Consider the following 24642-nt stretch of genomic DNA (forward strand, 5'->3'; position numbering starts at 1 on the left):
GTTTATTTTTATCTTTTTTAAACAAAAATGAAAGAATTTTTGTTTTTGTAAATATGAAAAAGGAATTCAAACGGGCAGCCAATAAATGGAATGGAGCGAGAAGAATTGTCGGGAGAGCAGGAACATGCGGAAACGTTGCAGATGTACACCATTCAGCGCCCAGTCTACAATGAGGCCCACCTGCGGTCACGACTTCTCCACCGCAAAGAGAGGACCTCTACCATCCGACAGAAGCTGGCGCTATGGTTCCAGTAAGTCAATAAATTATTTGTTTTAATTAGGTCACAAAAAAAACACCACAAAAAACTTTTTGCCATGAAGTTACAGGAAGCATCTCACACTTATGTATATATGTGTAGACAAGGGCATATTTCAGACATAGTTGCAAATACTGATTAATCATAATTCATCATTTGTAAAAGTGTGAGTAATCTGTTGAAAAACTTTAATCATTTCACAACCCCTACTATTATATTGCTTACCAATGATAATGTCCTAAGTTGGTTCCCATGCCAAAAGGGCAAATGTAAACAAATGTAAACTTAACCCCGACAACCGACAGGACATAATTCATTACCAGACCAGTGTTTCCCCTACTGCTATAGTATGTGGTGAGTGTATTGTTATTTTATTCTGACCGATCAATGAAAAATGTATCTTTTTTTGTGTCAGGTGTTCGTCTCAGCGGGCAAAAGCCGCAGTTCTAAGCTTCCTGCCTATTCTAACATGGCTGCCAAACTACCCTGTGAAGGAATACCTTTTCCATGATGTGGTCTCGGGCCTCAGCACAGGAGTTGTGCAGCTACCTCAAGGTCAGTGTCTTTCAGTATTTGCTGAGCTAAGCTTAGAATAATTTGTAGCAGCGATGACTATTGTTTTGGGGCCTGTTGCCAACTCCTGAGGTGCTGCCTGTTGCGCCCTGCTGTTTTTTGTTATGATATCTTCTACTCTCAGATTTTGTAAGACCCTTTTTTTCTCATAGAACTTTACAGTTTAATTAACCCCACTGTCTCTCTCCCGAAACCACAGGTCTTGCCTATGCTATGCTGGCTTCTGTGTCTCCAGTTTATGGTCTTTACTCCTCATTCTACCCAGTTCTGCTGTACACCTTCTTTGGCACATCCAGACACGTATCCGTTGGTGAGGAATCCATTTATTTTCATGTATAGATTTAGTATAATCATAAATGTACTGTTTTTTTGCAAATACATTTTAGAGCAGTTGAGTAACTACTTTGTGCAGCAGATTCTGCAATCGGCAGTGTGCTGGCTCACAAAAATAATATATAATAATACATCTCTTGAGCCTATTGCGACATCACACCGATAAATGTTAATGTTCATGCTCTGCACATGTCTTAAATGCTGAGATTGTGTAACTGCTTGGTACTTGGAAGTAGGTTAATGTCAGGCACCCCGCCAACTACCAATCTTTTGAAGAGTGTCAATTAAAAATGGCAGCTCCAAGATCTCAGTAACTTTCAACTTAATCGATTTTAAATCATAATCTGATTTGATTATGATAATGTTAAAAAAACATTTAGAATTGTTTTTTTCTCTATTATGTCTTGCGCTTTTAAGCTAACATAGGCTTATTTTCCAGTCTGCATGAACACATCAGTGATTCCCATTTATTCATTTATTTGTACCCACAAATAAAATTTGCCCTGTCACAAATGCAGATTTGGCGCTTGGACCTTGCTCATAAACAGATTATAATGGAAGTGTGGCAGTGTGTGTCATATCTCCACTCACAATACACTTCATAAACACCTGCTTTGCTGGAGATTGAGAGCAGCAGAAGGGTTTTATGTTTCCAATTTTGCAACTCTGTTGCTATATTTAGTGAGGTCTGCAATAATATTAAGAGGATTGTGTCTTTGCGTCTTGCATTCATTTGATAATCAAATACAAGCGGTCACAAAAGGTGAATTACTTGTTGCGTCAACAAAGATCTTCCACAAGCCCGGAGCGCTTGCATACAAGCGCGTACATAGTGTGTAGAATATTTTGTTTGTTGCTTGTTCTAATAACGCAAAAACAGCAGCTTTCAGCAACACAGGAAGTCCTTATTTACAATTTTGCAGGATACTCGTACTCGCTCATCGTATCTTCATGTAGGATACTCGTACTCGCTAAATGCCACTTTGACTTATGACTATCCTCTCAATTTCCAGTTTCTTGCTACCCCTACCGTCTCTGAGTACTGTAGTTATACTCCACAAGTACCAGCGACGCTCGTCCATCGTTTGGTGACACTTTGCCCTCTGAGTGAAATATGTAAACCACGGTTTAAAATGTGGCCCAGGGGCTATTTGGGGAACACAGCTTTTCTATGGACTTGTATAACATAATTAAAATATCAATAAAACATGGAAAAATAGAGCAAAAAGGATTATGTAATGAGAAAAGGATTCAATGTTGCTCCAAATTATGTATATGTTTAACATTTCTTTAACTTTTTAGGAGCCTTTTTCATTACAATTAACACAATGACCTCAGCAACCCCTTGCCCTTTGTCTTTACCAAAAATATCTAAATTGTAGTCTCAAATCAAATTTTCTGAGAAAAAAAATGAATATATTTTTTTGTCCAAAATCGTGCAGACCTGCTTTCAACAAATAAAAATAATAAACTTTAAAATTAACATGACCTGATAACATTGCTGCTTACAATATAGTCTGACAATAAGATGGGTGGTGCAGGGCACAGCGGGGGGGAATATATTGTTACTTTAACTTTATATGGGATGTTTTTGAATTGCTTTAAAACACAGAACAGATTTCCAGTGAATTAAATCAAAAACATTTTATTAATATTCTATATAGTGCCAGAACACAGCCAAAGCAACCTCTAAGGATATCTTGGAGTGATTGCATTTTAAATGTCATTATCTTCTATTGCTTTCTAATAATGGAAATTTGTCAAATGTAACTGGAGGAACGATTGCGATGCACGTGTTATGAATATGCAAGTGTGTGTCTCACAAGTATGATAACTGAAACAATCTCATTAGTTGGCTACGCATGTATGTGTGCTAAGCAAGTATGTCGCATTAGGACTATTGTGTAGGGGTCTGCTCCCCCACCAGTCTGTTCTGTGTGTAATCTGCAGGCACCTTTGCGGTAATAAGTCTGATGATTGGCAGTGTTGCAGTAAGAGAGGCTCCAGACTCAATGTTTCTTACGATATCTACCAATGGCTCTAACGAGACCGCCATTTTGGATGTCATGTCTCGTGATGCCAGGAGGCTCCAAGTGGCCGTTGTGCTCACAACCCTTGTGGGACTCATCCAGGTAAGTGTCCATTAGGGAGCAGCAACAGTGAACTGTGGAACCCGTTTAAGCCGGTCACTCTTATGTCGACAACCCCTCTATGTTGAAAGCGCCATCCTCAGATACATAAACTACAATAAAATTCTCCCTCTGGCTTTTTCCCGAGAAGAAGGCAGAGAAAAGAGTCAAAAATATAGTCTTTTTCTCGTCATTTAAAATAGAAAGTTAATTCCATACCAGAGTTTAATTTATGTATTTTTTTAATAATTACATGACATGACAGTTTTCTTAAAATAAGAAAACAGACATTTTTAAATATTGCCTTACAATGTACAACTCGTCAAGTCCACTGTGTTCTTAAAAAAAATTTTTTTTTATAAGAGTACTCGCTTAAGCCGACGTACTAGACATGGTCACCCACTTTTGTACATTCAAAGGTGTCCGTTCATGTTGACATGTGTTGTAGTATTGTTAACCTTGTTATCAGCGCAAAACAGCAACATAACTACTGTCAAGTTATATACAGTCATAAAATGTCCTGTTAAGTGCAAAGTAAGCTTGGCGGTATTAACCTGGATCCTACGAGAGCAAACGACAAAATGAATGCATTTAATTTTTGGACAATATTAGCCACTCGGAGAAAGGTTTATGTAAATACAAAAGACAAATTATTGAAGTCGAGACATACAAAAGAAATTGGCGAAGCAACTGCGACACATCAAATGCACAATTGAAGGAAAACCATGTCGAAATGGTTTATTATTCATCTTCTCCTTATGTCACTGGCCAGTCTTATGTCACTTTTTTAAAATCAGCTGCAAAAATATAAGTCTCTCACCATTTTTTTTAACTGAACTCACGGACCACCAGTCGAATAGCCCAAATGAAGAAAATGAGCAGACCTAAAATGGAACTTTGAAGGAACACTACCGGTACTTGTATAACAAAGAAGTTGAACAAATGACTACTGACCGCATCAGAAGTAAGAAAGCTACAACAACACCATAGTTACATAAATCACCTTATGTTAAATAACTGCCATTAAAAAAAATAAGACTTAAGGGGTGCCTTGAGGAACACCTCAGTTATGTAAATCACAAGTATGGACTCCAGTTTTCTGTTTGCTTGCAAGGTTAAAATGTCAATGCAAGGATCACTTGGGTGGTTTTAGGAATGTACTGAAAAAATGTTTTCCCCCCAAGTTTTAATTGAACTCTGGTGTGACCATAGGTGAGGATGAGAACGTAGATCGACCGGTAAATTGAGAGCTTTGCCTTTCGGCTCAGCTCCTTCTTCACCACAACGGATCGGTACAACGTCGACATAAACATGTCTATTGCCTTCACTTTTAACATACAGTCATGTTTAGATAGCATGTTCTGATCCCCCATGCTCAACATACAAGATTAAACCAAAGTGTATTCAAATTTATTCACAATTTAAGATAACCTGGTTGCTCTTTTTTTCTCATCAGATGGGTTTAGGTCTTCTCAGATTTGGCTTTGTAGCGATTTACCTCACCGAGCCTTTGGTTCGTGGCTTCACCACAGCCGCCGCCATGCACGTAGTGATTTCTCAGTTTAAATACCTATTTGGAGTGACGACAGAGCGTTTCAGTGGGATTCTCTCTGCAGTTTATGTGAGTTTAATAGAATTGCTAAATTTATTTTATTAAATTTTGTTAAACATGTCATCCTCTCTCTCATCGTAGAGTATCAAGGCAATCCTCAGTGACATCACAAGCACTAATGTCGCCGCTCTCATCCTGGGCCTTGTGTGTATAATGCTTTTGTATGGGCTTAAACAGCTCAACGAGCGCTTCAAGAAGAAACTACCCATTCCTATTCCTGGAGAGCTTATTGTCGTCATTTTGTCCACCGGCGCATCTTATGGTCTGTCACTGGCCGATAAATATAAGGTGGATATTGTTGGAGAGATACCATCTGGGTAAGACATGTGTTTTTTTTTTTAATTGTTTTTTGGGGTTTCTTGAGGGTTAATGACAGGTGTGGGTACATTAGAGCTACAGCATTCTGTCTTTTTGGTTAGTTAAAGGGGAACTGCACTTTTTTTTTTAGTTTTGCCAATCATGCACAATTTTTATGTATGACAAGAACACAAGTCTTTCCCTTTTCTGTGCATTCAAAGTAGTGAACTGTTAGTAAGAAGCAGCCAATAATGCAGGTCATGGGGATACGGTCTATTTCGCTTATGAAGTTCTCGAAAAACTTTTAACACCGTTTTATACAATTACTGTAAGTATGTATGGAATGTATTAACAGCCTCATTCATAATAATTACAGTATTTTGGTCATTTTAAGCATTATTGTAACTTCATTTCCAGGCGCATTGGTTTCGCAGAGTGCCTCATAATGTGTATGTGCTTAACAAAAACATAGACAGCTCTTTTTGCATTTGCGGGCACTAATGGCAGACTTACTGAGAGCTTTGGAGCGTTATCATGTAGCACTATTCATGGTTTTCCCCTAGTTTTAAATCTATATGTGGCGGTGAGGGCGTGGCCAAGGTGTGTGGTCAATATATATATATATGTATATATATAATATATATATATATATATATATATATATATATATATATATATATGTATATATATATATATATATATATATATATATATCCATCCATCCATCTTCTTCCGCTTCCGAACGCCTCCCTAGGGAGGTGTTTAGGGCACGTCCAACCGGTAGGAGGCCACGGGGAAGACCCAGGATACGTTGGGAAGACTACGTCTCCCGGCTGGCCTGGGAACGCCTTGGGATCCCCCAGGAAGAGCTAGACGAAGTGGCTGGGGAGAGGGAAGTCTGGGCTTCCCTGCTTAGGCTGCTGCCCCCGTGACCCGACCTCAGATATATACTGTATGTATATATATATATATATATATATATATATATATATATTCATATATATATATATATTTTTTTAATGCTAAAAGTAATTTAAATACATTCAATAGTTATGCTCTATTTTTATAATACTTATTATTGTATAGTGTAACAAAGGCTTTATACCGGTGGCAGCTGCAGGGGAAGTTATTTTATAGCTACTCTTTACACATGAGTACAGTCTCCAATAACAGACAAAAACAGCCTACACAGGTCATCCAATCATCATGTGGAAGCCCAGTGACACTGTTTCGATCACTCTTACTCATCCGCTCACTGTCCATGGGCGGGACAAAGTTGAGTATTTATCTAATGAAGCGGTAGGAAATGGATGGATGGATAGATGTCTCTGTAACACTACCACATCAATGGAAAAAGTTGTTCCGACATCAATGAAAAAAGTTGGTACCACATCAATGAAAAAAGTTGCGCTATCTGTCACAAAGTAGCTAATTCTATCCATCCATCATCTTCCGCTTATCCGAGGTCGGGTCGCGGGGGCAACAGCCTAAGCAGGGAAACCCAGACTTCCCTCTCCCCAGCCACTTCGTCTAGCTCTTCCCTGGGGATCCCGAGGCGTTCCCAGGCCAGCCGGGAGACATTGTCTTCCTAACGTGTCCTGGGTCTTCCCTGTGGCCTCCTACCGGTTGGACGTGCCCTAAACACCTCCCTAGGGAGGCGTTCGGGTGGCATCCTGACCAGATGCCCGAACCACCTCATCTGGTTCCTCTCGATGTGGAGGAGCAGCGGCTTTACTTTAAGTTCCTTCCGGATGGCAGAGCTTCTCACCCTATCTCTAAGGGAGAGCCCCGCCACACGGCGGAGGAAACTCATTTTGGCCGCTTGTACCCGTGATCTTGTCCTTTTGGTCATGACCCAAAGCTCATGACCATAGGTGAGGATGAGAACGTAGATCGACCGGTAAATTGAGAGCTTTGCCTTCCGGCTCAGCTCCTTCTTCACCACAACGGATCGGTACAACGTCCGCATTACTGAAGACGCCGCATCGATCCGCCTGTCGATATCACGATCCACTCTTTCCCCACTCGTGAACAAGACTCCTAGGTACTTGAACTCCTCCACTTGGGGCAGAGTCTCCTCCCCAACCCGGAGATGGCACTCCACCCTTTTTCGTGCGAGGACCATGGACTCGGACTTGCTGATTCTCATTCCGGTCGCTTCACACTCTGCTGCGAACTGATCCAGTGAGAAATGAAGATCCCGTTCAGATAAAGCCAACAGGACCACATCATCTGCAAAAAGCAGAGACCTAATCCCGCGGACACCAAACCGGAACCCCTCAAAGCCTTGAGTGCGCCTAGAAATTCTGTCCATAAAAGTTATGAACAGAATCGGTGACAAAGGACAGCCTTGGCTTAGTCCAACCCTCACTGTAAATGTGTTCGACTTACTGCCGGCAATGCAGACCAAGCTCTGACACTGATCATACAGGGAGCGGACCGCCATAATAAGACAGTCCGATACCCCATACTCTCTGAGCACTCCCCACAGGACTTCAGAGGGACACTTTCTAATGCCTTCTCTTCTCCAAGTCCACAAAGCACATGTATACTGGCTGGGCAAACTCCCATGCAGCCTCAAGAACCCTGCCGAGAGTATAGAGCTGGTCCACAGTTCCACGACCAGGACGAAAACCGCACTGTTCTTCCTTAATCCGAGGTTCGACTATCCGGCGGAGCCTCTTCTCCAGTACACCTGAATAAACCTTACCGGGAAGGCTGAGGAGTGTGATCCCACGATAGTTGGAACACACCCTCTGGTCCCTCTTCTGGAAGAGAGGGACCACCACCCCGGTCTGCCAATCCAGAGGTACCGTCCCCGATGTCCACGCGATGCTGAAGAGTCTTTTCAACCAAGACAGCCCCACAGCATCCAGAGCCTTAAGGAACTCCGGGCGGTTCTCATCCACCCATGGGGCCTTGCCACCGAGGAGCTTTTTAACTACCTCAGCAATCTCAGCCCCACAAATAGGAGAGCCCACCACAGATTCCCCAGGCACTGCTTCCTCATAGGAAGACGTGTTTGTGGGATTGAGGAGGTCCTCGAAGTATTCCTTCCACCTATCCACAACATCCGCACTTGAGGTCAGCAGAACACCATCCGCACCATACACGGTGTTGACACTGCACTGCTTCCCCTTCCTGAGGCGGCGGGTGGTGGTCCAGAATCGCTTCGAAGCCGTCCGGAAGTCTTTTTACATGGTTTCCCCGAACTCCTCCCATGTCCGATTTTTTTTGCCTCCGCGAGCACTGAAGCTGCACACCGCCTGGCCTGTCGGTACCTGTCCACTGCCTCCGGAGTCCTATGAGCCAAAAGAACCCGAGAGGACTCCTTCTTCAGCTTGACGTCATCCCTAACCGCTGGTGGCCACCAACGAGTTCTCGGATTACCGCCCCAAAAGGCACCAACTACCTTGCGGCCACAGCTCCAATCAGCCGCCTCGACAATAGAGGTGCGGAACATGGTCCGCTCGGACTCAATGTCCAGCACCTCCCTCGTGACATGTTCAAAGTTCATCTGGAGGTGGGAATTGAAACTTTCTCTGACAGGAGACTCTGCCAGACGTTCCCAGCAAACCTTCACAATGCTTTTGGGCCTTTCAGGTCTGTCCGGCATCCTCCCCCACCATCGCAGCCAACTCACCACCAGGTGGTGATCGGTAGAAAGTTCTGCCCCTCTCCTCAACCGAGTGTCCAAAACATGAGGCCGCAAATCCGATGACACAACTACAAAGTCGATCATGGAACTGCGGCCTGCGCATAAAACTTGCTTCACAAGTCAATCGTGCTTAGATAAAACAAGCTATATATACATTCATAAAATATATTACTTTCATTAGTTTCCACGTGAGAAAAAGCCAACATGTTTTTAAGGTGTGGCAGTTTAATTTTAGCCGTGCCGCGCCATGATCAGATACATTAAGGGGAAACCTTGCTATTGCTATATGTTTCAATTAAGAACAAAAAATAGTGACCAGTGTCTTACAATACAACTGATGTGATGGTTTCATCTTACAGCACTCTTTTAAATTCAGAATAATCGTCATTCCAATAAAAAATAGTTCCTAATGTTTTTGTGATGATCTTACGCTGCACTGTATTTGTTCAGAACCATACAGTATCAAGTTGATGGCGTGTAGATTTTCAATGTTGACCAACTTCTTGGCTTGGTGGCAAAACTTTCTATACAGGTGAAATACATAAACTTTAATATAGTATTAACTTTTATTAATTCAATTACATTACAACATAAGCATTGCAAGCGCGTTCTTTATTTTATAGCTGGTCCCAAGCAACGGTTTTCGTAGCTAAACTAGCTCGTAATTCGCTAGTGCTCGTAGGAGCAATGTGTTACAATGCTAGAAAAGTACAGTAGTTCTTTGTTAGCTGTCGCTGCGGCTTGTTTTTTATGCAGGTCACAGCATGTGAATGAAGTGTTGTTGGCCGTTTTTGGATGTTTCTTTTAGAGTGCTATATAGGCCTAATAGATTAATCCCATTTATTATACCTGCATTGTTGGCCACATTGTACACATTTTTTTCCCTCTTCACATTGCACTTTAAAGAGAAATATGTTTGTTTTTGTCTAATACAAAGACTGCGGATGATGGGCGAAATTCTAGCAAAAGTGCATTCCCCTTTTATCAGTTATGCTAGAACCAGTTTAACGGGCTCGTTTAAGTGGACAACCTTTCTGCCGACCAACATCTCAAATCCTAGTCCACTGTCTTAATTTTTCCCGAAAAGTTTCCGCCCAAGTTGATGTCGACATTCACGGTTGACCGCTTTTGTCGAAACATTTTTAGCTCCCAAGTGGTCATTCCTATTAAAACTTGCTTAGTTTCTGGTATTGTATTGTTAATGTCATGATTATTGTTAAGCAGTGTGAAACAACTAAAACATAGGTCATGTTACACAGCATTAAAAACGTGGAGAGAATGACTTCCTGTTCGGTGCAAAAGAGGTTTCAAAATCAAAGCATTTCAGTGTTAACCTGCAATATACCAAAGCAACTAACAAAATACTCCCATTTAATTTTTCATTTTAGATGGTTAGCTACTGGAATAAAGATTTGTAACAGAATCACCGCTGCAGATGATAGATAAAAGTATAACGTATATGAAAACAATTGAAGGTAAATAATGTCAAATGATCAGTAGATTCAAAAAGTATTTATCACTTACACTCATTGTGTCTCTCACCCAAGTCAGAAAGAAATGTGCAAACAACTACTCGTGCCAGTCTTTCGGCTTTCAACTTCAAACTTTTTCCACTGTATTTATGCCGACCTTTCTGGATATTTGGAACCACATTGTTTAATGATGAAAATATAATTAACATTTGGATCATACAATAGTGTAATACATTGTAGTCATCTCCAAGGGTACATTTGTAGTTTTAGGATCATTTTGGATGAATTTGTTTCAGGCTGTAGAGTCAGGGTGTTCCAAACAGGATGTGTTTAGGCAACTCATAGTGTGGCTGGTAGCATTTTTGTTAAAAATAAAAACGCACAGAGGAGTAGATTTTTGATCTGGAATAGGAATTACAGTATGTGTCATCACACCAGTGTGAATGAGCTACAAGTCTCCCCTTGTGTGTTCTCAGGCTTCGCCTACCTGTTGTTCCAGCGTTCTCTCTCTTACCTAATTTGGTCACTGACTCCTTCGCTATTGCGATTGTAGGCTATTCCATGGGAATCTCTCTGGCCAAAATCTTCGCCCTGAAACACAACTACAGTGTGGACAGTAACCAGGTAAGTCCAAGTTTCAAAAATTAACACATTTTAATCAGATTGTCTTTTAGCTACACCAGGGGTCCCCAAACTGCGGCGCAAACGTGATGATGTAAAGTTATCGATGGGAAAATGCATTTTTTGACAATATGATTTGACTGAGCGGCTAGGAGACCCCGAGTGTAACAAGCGGTAAAAAATACATTAAAAAACACAATTTAAAAAGAACAAAAAACTTGATACTTCCGGCGGGCCGGATTTTGGACGCTGTCGGGCTGTATTCGGTTCGCGGGCCGTAGTTTGGGTATTTTTTTCTATAATTTTATTGTAATATTTTCAGAATGTGTTTGTTTTATTTTTGGCCAAATTAAGACAAAGAAAACATTGCAATGATTTTGTGCGCAGATTTCCCTCCATGCGGCCCCTGTAATACTGTACACCCCTGATGTACAGTATTACAGTATATGTAACCGCTGCAGCAAAAAAAAAAAGGGCAGCATAAAATAGGGAGTAGATCCAGGAAAAAATAAACATTATAAATAAAGAGAGGAAGCTAACATAGAAGCGGTCAGACAAATAAAAAAAAAAAACTTGAGACTTCATGCGGGCCAGATTTTGGACGCTTGGCGTATACGTAGTTTGGGGAGTGCTGAGCTAGAAATTGGTCAACTATTTGGTGTAATGGTTTAGCTTATTTGGAACATATGTAACATAACTGTAATAAAGTAAATCACATTTTTGCAATTAGACAGTTCAACATGTCTGAGAAGGGTAGAAAAAACACCAACTCATTCAAAGCTATGTCTAATCAAAATCTGAGGAATTTCTCAACGTCTATATTCTGTCTTCACATGTTCCCATGGTATTATTTTCTGATAATGAAAGAAAAGTGTCTACTTCCCACATAACAGTTTGGACGATTTCCTTGTGTTATGTGCCATTTCCTGCTTCTAGTTTCAGTGCCAAGTGCCTTGCACTTCTGTGTTTTTTTTGCTCTTTGAAGTAAAGAATTAAAATTTTTGGACCTGCACACCGACTTGTGTGTCTGCATTCTGGGGTCACAGCATCAGCCGACATGCACCACCGTGATAAAAAAAAAGGTTTGAAAGAGTTAATGGAGTGTGTTGGCACCTTATTGTGTAATGAAAGGAAAAATATAAATGTAATACATAAAACACAGTCTTAGTGTATGGCAGTACAGCAAAATAATCGAAATAGAATAGTTGTAAAGCTGAGTGTGTTTCACAATCAGGAGATCGAGAATTTGAATCAGTGTCAATGTTGCATGTTGACAGAAACATATAAACACATAGATACAAGATTATGATAACATCTAGATTAGATCTTAAAAGGCAGGACGACGTATGAGTAACAAACAATGCAGCAGACACACACGCATTGCAACACTTGTGTGATACAACACGTGAAACGACCACCTTTGCAGCCTTGAACCCGTATGTAAACATATTGTAATTGTGATGACAAAGTCCCGTTGCTTACGTTTGCTAAAACTACACAGAAAACCAGTACGCCCATTTGCTGCCCTGTCAATATTGCTGGTTTTTTTCTTGGTGTGCAATATAGGTGTTAAAGTGTTTTTGTTCTATTTTTTATTTAATTGTTAATGTGCAATATATATTGTCTTACTTATTACTCATTTAAATTTTTTTGTTGCGTTTTACTTTTTTAACTAGATAAAAATCTGCACTGCAACCACTTAATTTTCCCATTGTGGGTTGAATAAAAGTATTATTTCCTGTATTGTATCACTACTATTGGAAAACATTTTGGGACTGGAGTTGTCGATGCTTATTTGTGTCGGGTCTAAAGTGAAAATCTGAAGTTTTATATTTCAGTTTATATACATCTAATATTGCAATGGGAAAATTTACCCGGGTCAGTCCTATGGTGCAATAAACACAGCGTCATGTCTTGTTGTATATGTGTTTGCTATATTCTTGCTCATCCTCTGCATTATCTTATCTGCTCTGTGCTGTAAATGATAACCATCCAAACTCTTGTAACACTTCATAAAACCCTCCTAGGTTGGATTAAAAGGGGAAACAGTTTTTTTGTGATAATAGCAAGATTTCTACCAGATAAGACTTTTGTGACCATGCAATTAAGGATAACTGTTTCTCTGCGGAAATAAAATCAGTTTTGGCAGATGATCATGTTTGGCAAACATGTAATTAAAATCAACATCTGTGCATTTCATGTCGCAGCCATTGCAAACAGCAGAGCGTGGGAATTGTATGTGGGTAACACTGGAGACTTTTCTACATCCTGTAATAACTATAACAATAACCACAATGATCATTATTATTGTTAGTATAATTACACATTTACATGTTTGGTATTGAAATAATCCAGAGGTGATACCTAAAAATAAATTACAGATTACATTTTATAACGAATGATTTGTAATGGTATTACATTTTTAAATTAACCCTCGCAATCAATGGAAATATGGAATACATTAGGAATAAATAAACATAAAATTTGTATTAATTACATTAGCAATAATAGTGATTGCTATTATTGTTATTATTATTATTACATATTTGCATGTTTGGTATTGAAGTAATCTGATGTTTTTTCGATATTGCAATACTTCGTTTTTTAGAGGAAACTTGTAATTGTACCTGATTACATTTTTTAAGTAACACTAGCCACAGGAATGAATTAAGAATACATAAGTAAAAACTGAAAACATTTTGTATTGAATTAATGAATACATACTACACAATAGATCAAACTGTTATACAAGTAAATAAATTCTAAATTTATAGGGTAAATTATATCATACTCTCAGTAAATAATCAATCACTCAGAACAGGAATGAAATATATCACACATTTTACTGTAGCCAAGCTCTGCTTACTTTTATTTATTTTGTGACATGTATAATTGCGCAATTGTAAACATGCGATGCACTTACATGTCATTTTTTTTATGTGCATACATACCATCTGCTTGTCCTCAAATATTTATTTAGCACTCCATAGATTCAAGTTTCTGAGCCTATTGCACAAGTTGCTGCACCCACCCTGAAGTGCTTCCAGGAGGAAGTGTGGTAGTTGGAGGAAGAATATATTTTAAACCTCCCAAAGCTTTGTCGACGTGAAAGACAAACCAGATACCACCACAAAAGCAATGTACACACACTGGTTTAAAGCTATTTATTCCTGCATAAAGTTGATGTGATGTATAGGCAATTAATGTATGCAACGATCCTTTGGGACTAAACCTTGCTTTGCTTTTAGGAGCTGATTGCCCTTGGCCTATGTAACTTCATCAGCTCTTTCTTCCAAACATTCACGGTCACTTGTTCCATGTCAAGGAGCCTGATACAAGAGAGCACAGGCGGTAAAACACAGGTAACACACACACACACACACACACACACACGCACTCTCTCTTTGAAAGCGTAATACTTTATGTCCTATTATATACAGTTCTTGCCAGGGACGTGCACATGATTATAGAGGGGCAGGGGCTCAAAGTCAGAAAAGGGCAGGACATTTTTTTTGGTCCTTTACACAATATGGAAATTAATGTAAAATTTAATTTGCTAAACGGAAGCTAACTACTTAGCTTTGTGTCCTTTGTAGGTAAAAGTGATTGCCATTTCTTTTGTGTCAACAAATTATTGTCACAATGAGTTAATTCACATTATCATAGGCTTGGAAGACATGAAAAGCAACAAAACACTAGTTTATTATTAGGCTATTTATTGTTAAAGATAAGCACTTTAATATTGAACAGTGCAACATGAACTTCAAAAAAAAAAAAAAAAATAAATACCCAAATGGAAAAAACTTCAATGTGAAAATCTGTCCTTCTTCCCTTAACTTGATGAAAACACCATCAAGTTGTAACTTATGGTCTTTCTCACATAAATGCTCAGAATAAAATACTGAAACGCAATACAACTTTATATCTAAACCTCTACTGTGAGAGAAATGTGATCCGCCGTAAACACAGTGCATTTTATTTTGAAAATTAACCCGGTGTTTTGTTTTGTATTTTGTACACTACTTCCTGTCCCGCACAATCCGCTCTGCTCTGTGCGGAATTGATGTGCTGTGCTCCGACGTCCGGCAAAAACAGAAGCTGACACATTGAATAATAGAACAATACAGCGTTTTTCTGAATGTTGTTTAATGTTGTTTAAAGAAAAAAAAAACACACACACAGGTAGTGGGCACTTTTTAAGACGAGGCAAAAAAGGGCAGGGGCTCAAGCACCCATAGGGCCCTATGTGTGCACGTGCCAGGTTCTTGCCATACGTTTACGCACACTAATCAAGGGATTGATGTCATGATCCCACAAGACAGTTTTGAGTTTCTTTTTTTTCTTGTGTTTGGTATTATTTCCTGTCCTGGTGCTTCTTTTGGGTACAATTTCCTGTTTCGGCTGTTTTTTCAATCTTTTTTTTAGCACTTTTTATCTTGTGTTTCTGTCCTGACAGCACACCTGTTCCTCATCGTTAATTATTTGTATTTAGTTACACCTTGTTCCATCCGCCAGTGTTGGTTCATTTTCTCCTCTGTGTATGCCAGTGTGCTGTTGCTTTCTGAGTTCCTACTAGACTTAAGTTACTTTTATTTTGCCGTGTACCTAATAAAGGGACCTCCTGTTTGCACATTGGCTTAACTTCTCTGCATCCCGGGATCACGCCGACATGCGGCATCGTCACATCTGATGTTTTATTTAATTTGGGTTCCTTTATGGTTTATTGGGATTGTTCTTTTTCCAGGATGGAATAATCATACACAATACACACATTTTTATTGATTTTAAATCTGGCTAACATGGACATACACATGTAGGATAATATGTATAAATACATACAACCACCTATATCTTATCAGTGGCCCTGAGAATTCCTGATTTTCATTAACTTGACCAGGCCAAACTTTAGAAACTTCTCTGTGATGGAGAATAACTGCAACAATTTATCTTTGGCAGCATACACAAATTTGCCATCACTAATTTTCCAATGCTTAGAAGAACAAAGCGAAAGTCCAAGGAGGTCAGTAAAGGTATTAGACGGATAATTTCATATTTTACATGGGGTTGCGTTGAAACTTGCCAAAAGACAGAATAACAATTTTAACCCTGACTAGACAATTGTTGTAGCCATCAACAGGTTTTTGGTATAATTTGGCTGGATATTTGACCACTCTTCTTGATTTGGTAGGGATCGTTTCACTTGGCATTTTACCTGGTTTAGACTACTATGCATTTTGGCTTTGTAAATTATAGAAATCCAAAATCAAAAAATTTACTTTGGGCAAATACCAAACACAAACGCACGTGCACATATTTGAACAAATGAATGCATGGCTGAGTACAGAGGAGAAATGTGAGTAAACACTATCACACTAGCCATCTGCACCAGAGGTCATCAGACCATGGCAACCAGCACGCTAACACAAAGCGCCCCCCAGCACTGCCGATAACCCCTGATGAAGATGGCTCATTCTGAGTAACGCGGGAAAGTAAAATTTAATAAAACTGAAATAGTAAGAACCACAATTAGAAATAAAGGATACACTACAAGTAAAGCATATGAATATAAAAAAATAAATTAATATACAGTAATAAATAAATAGGACTAAATAAAATATTGCATAACTGTGTGTGTGTGTTCAGATTGCCAGGACTTCTGGCATCTCTCTTGGTCTTGCTGGTGATCGTCGCCATTGGTTTTGTCTTTCAGCCCCTCCCACAGGTGGAGTGGAGTCAGAGCTGTGTGTTTTGCGTTTTGAAACTGTAAATTTAGTTCTCCTGAAAATGATTAGGAATATAGGATAGTGTGGAAAATAATCCACTGTAGAGGTGAAACAATTCCTCGAGTAATTTGAGTAGGAGATTTCTTCGCCTCGAGTATTTATTATTTAATGTAAAACTTAACCATGATGTATTTTATTGTGGTCCAACATGCTTACTTTACCCATGAAGAGGAGGGAGAAAACACATGCAGTGTTTCCCATAACGTAATTCTTTTGAGGGGAAAATAGTATTAACAATTAAGTTTGACTTTTCACAAATTTTTTCGCTTCTAGTTTGCTCTCGCTTATGAACTAATTATAATGAAAGTATGGCGGTATGCATTGTAATACCTCCTATGCAACAGCTTTGCTAAAGACATACTTGTATTTGTCTTTCCAATAATACAGCGTTGTCGCTTTAATTTCCCGACTAAAATTGTAACGAAGGCCAGCCAGTTTAGCTGTGCCAGGTGTATGTTGGTAATCTCACTCTGTAACGCCTTGCTTGGAGACAATCTTCCGTTGTTTGCAACACTCTGCCTTCTTGGTAAAGTACATAACCAGTGGTGTTCAAATAAACAAAAAAAATGGAGAAAGAGCAAAAGGCATATTATAATATGAAAAATATGAAATATTGATAACAAAGATTTGTCCTTAAAGGGGACCTACTATGCAAAACCAACTTTTTCCTATCTATTATTTTGTATGTTTAGGATCTGCATAAGTCCCAAAATGTGGTATCTAACCAGGGAGGCATGACAGATATATATAATACAATCTTGCCTTTCTTCATACTTCCTCTTAATGAGCAGGTTATGTGCCTCGTGTGTAACGTTTGACCCATTGGTGAGGTCAGTAGCTATCTCCATGAAGGTAAAATTTTACCCGAAGAGCTTTGCGCAACTCCACCATTGTCCTCTGACGTTGTAGTCAATAAGTTCCTGTCTTTTCTATCCTCTTGTTGTGGGGCAGACCTGGTTCACTCATGCACGCTCATCCCACGCTGTTGCCATTTCTAATGCAATGTATATAGCCTGTAGTTGAACTTATATCTGCCAGTAGACTGTGGAAGCGCTAAAAACTACAACATGGCTGACAGGGTGGGGCGCAGTCCAAATGGAGCTATGTAAACAAGACCACCCACAAAATGCAGCATCCTGAAGAGACGGTCAGAAAGTGGCTTGAAGATAGTCTTTTAAAACATAATCTAGGCAAAATGTGGACCAAATAACTACCATTACATGTTATGTAGACCACAAGGAAGTGTTTTAATGTAGAACAAGTCATGATATGACCCCTTAAAATATATGTGCAACATTTATTCATCCTTTTTATTATCTTGTGTCCAATACATATTGCATGACATCATGACAGCGCTATGAGTTTATAGAGATCCATCCATCCCTTTCCGCTTATCCGAAGTATGGTCACGGAGGGAGCAGCCTAAGCAGAGAAGCCTGGACTTCCCTCTCCCCAGTCACTTCGGCCAGCTCCTCCCGGGAGATCCCAAGGCTTTCCCAGGCCAGCTGAAATACATGGTCTGTCCAATCTGTCCTGCGTCTTCTTCTCGGCCTCCTACCAGTCGGAAGTGCCCTAACACCTCCCCAGGGAGTGGCTGAAGGCGTCCTGACCAGATGTTCGAACCACCTCATCTGGCTCTTTCGATGTGGAGGAGCTCATGCGTTCCTCCTGAATTAATTATAAAGGATTGAAAGATAAAAACATTTAGCTCACTAATCACTAGCTAATTAGTAGTTGGTCATTTATAGCGAACAATTGACAGAACAAGGAAGTGTGTGTCTCACTTTTGGTTGATGGATAATATCAAGTAACAATTATGTCTAATGTCCTTCACTATAGTTTGAACACATCATTAATCAAAATAATTTAGAGTATAATATTTGTTTACTAAAACATGTAGTAGCTTCTAATTGTAAATTTCTCGTACGTCTACTTACATTTGATTGTGTCTGGCCTATCGTCTGCAGTATTTCCCTTCTTTCTGTTCCCAGACTGCATTGGCAGCCATCATCATGTCAACCTGCTGGAATGTTCAAACAGTTCAGAGACATCCCAGCACTGTGGAGAACCAGCAAGATTGAATTGGTCAGTTCAAACCAGCAGCTTTCCTTGAACATATACAATTGTAGAGATTATTTTGAAATAATGTGCAAAGACACAACAAACACTGGAAAGTATGAACATTTATAACTGATTTTTTCCATTAGGCCATCTGGCTGGTGTCCTTTGTGGCATCTCTGCTATTAGGGCTTGGACTACGGCCTGCTGTTGGCTCATTGCTTTTGCTTTACTGACAGTCATCTATAGAACACAGAGGTTTGTGTATTCATTTGACAATTCAGTTCAGTTTCAGTTTATTTGAACATGCATACGATACAATGTAATGCATCACATATTTCCAGTTGTTGCATTTCAGTACGTCTGAAAAGGAGTAGGAATAAACTGAGCTTATTAAATCCTACCCCTTTTCATACCATAGCAATGTTATCCCATTTCCTTGTTCTCTGTAACAGAACAGTGACTAAATAAATAATAAACCATAGTAAGTAATCAAATATTAAATAAATAATATTTATCTCAAAAGCAAAAAAGGGGTTCAAATGTTCATTATAATTATTGTTCTGTGTACTTTGTGAACACTTGTTGTTCGATACAGTCTCTTAAAATGAATCATATTGGTGCTTTTGTTTAATTTCTTTGGTTAATCCATTCCATAATTTAATTCCACATACTGATAATGCTAAAAGTTTTAAGTGTTGTACGAGCCTACAAATGTTTTAAATTATATTTTCCTCTAAGGGTATATTTCTCTTTAGTTGGAAAAATTGTTGTACATTCTTAGGTAGCCAGGTTATAGTTTGCTTTGTACATAATTTTAGCTGTTTGCAAATTGTTGAATTCAATATTTGTGATTCAATAATTAAAGGGTTTGTATGTTCTCTATATCCATCCATCCATCCATCATCCAATTTCTACCCGCTTGTTCCCTTTTGGGGTCGCGGGGGCGCTGGCGCCTATCTCAGCTACAATGTTCTCTATATCCAACATTATATATTATTCTAATTGATCTTTAGTGAATGAAGCACACATTTGTAGTTGTTACCCATATTTCTCACTATTATTTGTACACTAGCGAGCAGTAAAGAATATGAAGGGATTTTTGGTCCAGAACACGTTTTACTTTAATCATTATTGACGTGTTTCTTGCTATCATATCATTTACTGTATTCAATTAGAATCTGTTTTAGGTCGACAAGCCGTTTCTGTCAACAACTCTTTAGTCTCTTCACCATGTTCTTATTACTTAAAAGTGATAACTTTAAAGGGGCTGTTTCCAGCCTTCATGCGAATACCTAGTGGGTGCTAATTTCCCAATGTGTTTTAAGCACTATATCCAGCCCTCTTGCGGCTTTCACTCCGTAATGACCTAACTACGCCCGTGTGTAAATCATGTATTAGGGCGGCATAGCTCGGTTGGTAGAGTGGCCGTGTCAGCAACTTGAGGGTTGCAGGTTCGATTCCCGCTTGTGCCATCCTAGTTACTGCCGTTGTGTCCTGGGCAAGACACTTTACCCACCTGCTCCCAGTGCCGCCCACACTGGTTTAAATGTAACTTAGATATTGGGTGTCACTATGTAAAGCGCTTTGAGTCACTTGAGAAAAGCGCTATAAAATATAATTCACTTCACTAGTGTGTTTGTATATTGTTAGCCAATTATAGCGATTAGGCTAGTAAACAACAACATGACTGCAAATTGTTAGTTGCGTCTCTTGGACTGCTGTTGTGTATGTAACATCAATCAATCAATCAATCAATGTTTACTTATATAGCCCTAAATCACTAGTGTCTCAAAGGGCTGCACAAACCACAACACAAACCACTACGACATCCTCGGTAGGCCCACATAAGGCAAGGAAAACTCACACCCAGTGGGACGTTGGTGACAATGATGGACTATGAGAACCTTGAGAGGAGGAAAGCAATGGATGTCGAGCGGTGTAACATGATACTGTGAAAGTTCAATCCATAATGGATCCAACACAGTCGCGAGAGTCCAGTCCAAAGCGGATCCAACACAGCAGCGAGAGTCACGTTCACAGCGGAGCCAGCAGGAAAACATCCCAAGCGGAAGCGGATCAGCAGCGCAGAGATGTCCCCAGCCGATACACAGGCAAGCAGTACATGGCCACCGGGTCGGACCGGACCCCCTCCACAAGGGAGAGTGGGACATAGGAGAAAAAGAAAAGAAACGGCAGATCAACTGGTCTAAAAAGGGATTTTATTTAAAGGCTAGAGTATACAAATGAGTTTTAAGGTGAGACTTAAATGCTTCTACTGAGGTAGCATTTCGAACTTTTACCGGAGGGCATTCAGAGTACTGGAGCCCGAAATCCGAAATGAAAACGCTCTATAGCCCGCAGACTTTTTTTGGGCTTTGGGAATCACTAATAAGCCGGAGTCCTTTGAACGCAGATTTCTTGCCGGGACATATGGTACAATACAATCGGCAAGATAGGATGGAGCTAGACCGTGTAGTATTTTATACGTAAGTAGTAAAACTTAAAGTCACATCTTAAGTGCACAGGAAAGCCAGTGCAGGTGAGCCAGTACAGGCGTAATGTGATCAAACTTTCTTGTTCTTGTCAAGAGTCTAGCAGCCGCATTTTGTACCAACTGTAATCTTTTAAATGCTAGACATAGGGAGACCCGAAAATAATACGTTACAGTAATCGAGCGAGACGTAACAAACGCATGGATAATGATCTCAGCGTCTTTAGTGGACAAAATGGAGCGAATTTTAGCGATATTACGAGATGAAAGAAGGCCGTTTTAGTAACGCTTTTAATGTGTGACTCAAAGGAGAGAGTAGGGTCAAAGATAATACCCAGATTCTTTACCGAGTCGCCTTGTATAATTATTTGGTTGTCAAATGTTAGAGTTGTATTATTAAATAGAGGGTCGGTGTCTAGCAGGACCGATAATCAGCATTTCCGTTTTTTTGGCGTTGAGTTGCAAAAAGTTAGCGGACATCCATTGTTTAATTTCATTAAGACACGCCTCAGCTGACTACAATCCGGCGTGTTGGTCAGCTTTAGGGGCATGTAGAGTTGGGTGTCATCAGCAAAACAGTGAAAGCTAACACAGTATTTGCGTATGATGTCACCTAGCGGGCAGCATGTGGATGCTGAAGAGTGCAGGGCCAAGGACCGAACCCTGGGGAACTCCACACGTTACATTAACGTAGTCCGAGGTCAGATTGTTATGGGAGACGCACTGCATCCTATCAGTAAGATAAGAGTTAAACCAAGACAGGGCTAAGTCTGACATACCAATTCGTGTTTTGATACGTTCTAATAAAATATTATGATCGACGGTATCGAAAGCAGCGCAAAGATCGAGGAGCAGCAACATAGATGACGCATCAGAATCTATCGTTAGCAATAGATCATTAGTCATTTTTGCGAGGGCTGTCTCCGTGGAGTGATTGCCCTGAAACCGGATTGAAAGGTTTCACATAGATTGTTAGACGCTAAGTGTTCATTAACTGCTCCGCAACAATTTTTCGAGGATTTTGAAATAAAGGGAGGTGAGACGGTAGTTTACCATGAGGTCAGGATCGAGGTAGGTCTTTTAAGAAGAGGATGAATAATTATTATTATTAGTTTGACGAACATGCGTCTGAACCTCGAATTTTATAAGGTAATGATCGGACTACTTTTTTTTGTACATACACTCCTTGTTTACGTACAATGTGCGTGACAAGCCTGAACACCAACTAATTCTCAGACCGACGAGCATTTTTTATTAATTTTTGAAGTATATAGACATGTTCAAATATATATGTTCCATCATCGATATACATAGTGAACCACTATGTATGTAGGTAATATCTACGGAAAATTCAGCCCGTTTTTATGTTGACATGTGTTGCAGAAATAACTTCATCATTATCCTTTAGCAGCAACAGAACTACTGTCTAAGTTACACAGCACTAAAACCTGCAAACGACTTCCTGTTCATTGCAAAAAAGCCTATAAAAGCATTTGACCACTAGATGAATCATTTGTGCATATACAAAAGTTTTTTCCATTTTACAAAAATATTAAGACTTTCGATAAGCATAGCAATTCACATTATGAAAACAGAAGAATCCAAATAATGATACACAAAAATGAAGAAAGACACCAATGAAAAAACGACCGTGGATTCAAATATATTTTTATGATGGCCCACTATCTTTATGTCTGAGGCCAAAGTCACAAGTAAACCTGCAAGCGTTTCATTTTGTAATGTCGACTTAAATTGGTTCCACTGTTATGTTTTATTTCATTCAGGTGCAAAAGTGCATGCTCATTTTGTGTATTTTTTTTTTTGCAGCCCAAAAAAATGCTGTACTTGGTAGTGTTTCTGGCACAGGGCTGTACTACGATGTGGAGGAGTATGAAGAGGTTAGTCCGAGAGAAGAGAAAGAGCACTGATTTATACTCAAGATAACAAGTTCCATTATGTGTGCTTTGTTTGGTTCCCAGGCAATGGAATGTGAGGGAATAAGATTTTCCAGTCCAACTCTTCAATCTACTTTGCCAACTGTGAACTTTATGTGAACACCCTCAAAGAGAAGGTATCTTTGTTTTCTTGAAACTGCTGGAGTGGCAAATGAACATAAATAAATTGCACCTACTGCCCAAAATGTTACACCCTTTTTCAGGAAGTCATGTTAAACTTTGATAACAGTGGAACCTTTTAACCGGGGCTGTTAGCAACTTTCTCAAAATTACATCTTTTTAACAAAAAAATATACAAGAACACCACTGGCCAACTTATGTTACCATTAATGTTTCAAAAGAACAAATATATTTTTTAAGTGTCTTTAATGCAAATACTAATTTAATTGAATACAAATTGCTCATTGATCCGAGGAATTTGTCTGGCCTTCATGCGTGTCAACCACCACCATCCGTATCTTACACACAGGGATCTCTTGCAGCCCAAGAGAAGCTAACAATTCAGTTATGTTGTTATGATAGGATATACACATGATAACTAATGTTAACAGCTAAACTTTGCCAAATCGCTGTCATTAGCAGACAACAAACAAAGCTTTATTCGCGAGCATTTTGTGTTACAATCCATCCATCCATTTCCTACCGCTTGTCAATGATTTGGTAAATAAAACCAACAACTGCAACCCGCTGGCATGTAATAAAAATACCCCAATCAAATTAAAAAGAAATGTGAATTAAACTTTAATGGTTAACAAGATAAAACTAAGTAGTGACATTGCTAAGACAATTTTGTTGTGATTTTACTTTGTGCCATGTAGATATATATATTATAATAGGTTTAACATGACAAGAATGGCTAAAATGCTGTTTGCATGGTAACATCTATCAAGATAGCATTAAGTAGGGAAAGTGCGATGGCAGTTGCATTAGGATTTCATGTAATGTCCCACAGATAAATACTACATAATATGAGGAGGTTTAACATAACAAGAATTGCTAAAATGTTAACTGTCAGCCTGGTATCACCTACCAAGATAGCACTAAGGAGGGAAATTGGTAAGCTGTTGCATCGGGATTTCACTTCATGTCATGTAGATAAAAAATATTTACCATAAGAATAGCTAAGTGCTAACAGTTAGCATGTTAATGCTTAGCAAGATAGCACTAGGGGGAAAGAGCTCAGGCAGTAATTCAATTGTGATTTTATATCATGCCATGTCTGTAAATCCTATTGACCATGCGGAGAATGGCTAAAAAAGCTAACATGCTAACAGTTAGATCGCTAGCACCTAACGGGGAAATGAAAACCAAATGTTCCCATACTGAAAAATCAAATTCTCAACGCTTGTTGCCTATTGTGTCATCATAATTTTGAACTAACCTGGAAAATTATTTTTATT

General features: G+C 39.3%; 1 protein-coding gene across 1 annotated transcript in view; it reads left to right on the plus strand.

The window, feature by feature from the left end:
- Positions 1-24642, plus strand: part of LOC133561288 (prestin-like) — a 33832-nt gene that overhangs the window by 2278 nt on the left and 6912 nt on the right. The window contains 18 exon segments of the mRNA XM_061914652.1: positions 63-251; positions 673-812; positions 1030-1140; positions 3114-3295; positions 4749-4913; positions 4986-5221; positions 10808-10955; positions 14201-14313; positions 16596-16674; positions 18727-18755; positions 18757-18820; positions 18943-18981; positions 18983-19009; positions 19011-19051; positions 19138-19166; positions 23115-23185; positions 23267-23282; positions 23285-23358. Of these exon segments, the coding sequence (XP_061770636.1) occupies positions 91-251; positions 673-812; positions 1030-1140; positions 3114-3295; positions 4749-4913; positions 4986-5221; positions 10808-10955; positions 14201-14313; positions 16596-16674; positions 18727-18755; positions 18757-18820; positions 18943-18981; positions 18983-19009; positions 19011-19051; positions 19138-19166; positions 23115-23185; positions 23267-23282; positions 23285-23358 (1725 nt within the window). The 5' untranslated portion in view covers positions 63-90.

The sequence above is a fragment of the Nerophis ophidion genome, linkage group LG10, assembly GCF_033978795.1.
Source record: "Nerophis ophidion isolate RoL-2023_Sa linkage group LG10, RoL_Noph_v1.0, whole genome shotgun sequence".
In the NCBI taxonomy this organism is placed as follows: Eukaryota; Metazoa; Chordata; class Actinopteri; order Syngnathiformes; family Syngnathidae; genus Nerophis; species Nerophis ophidion.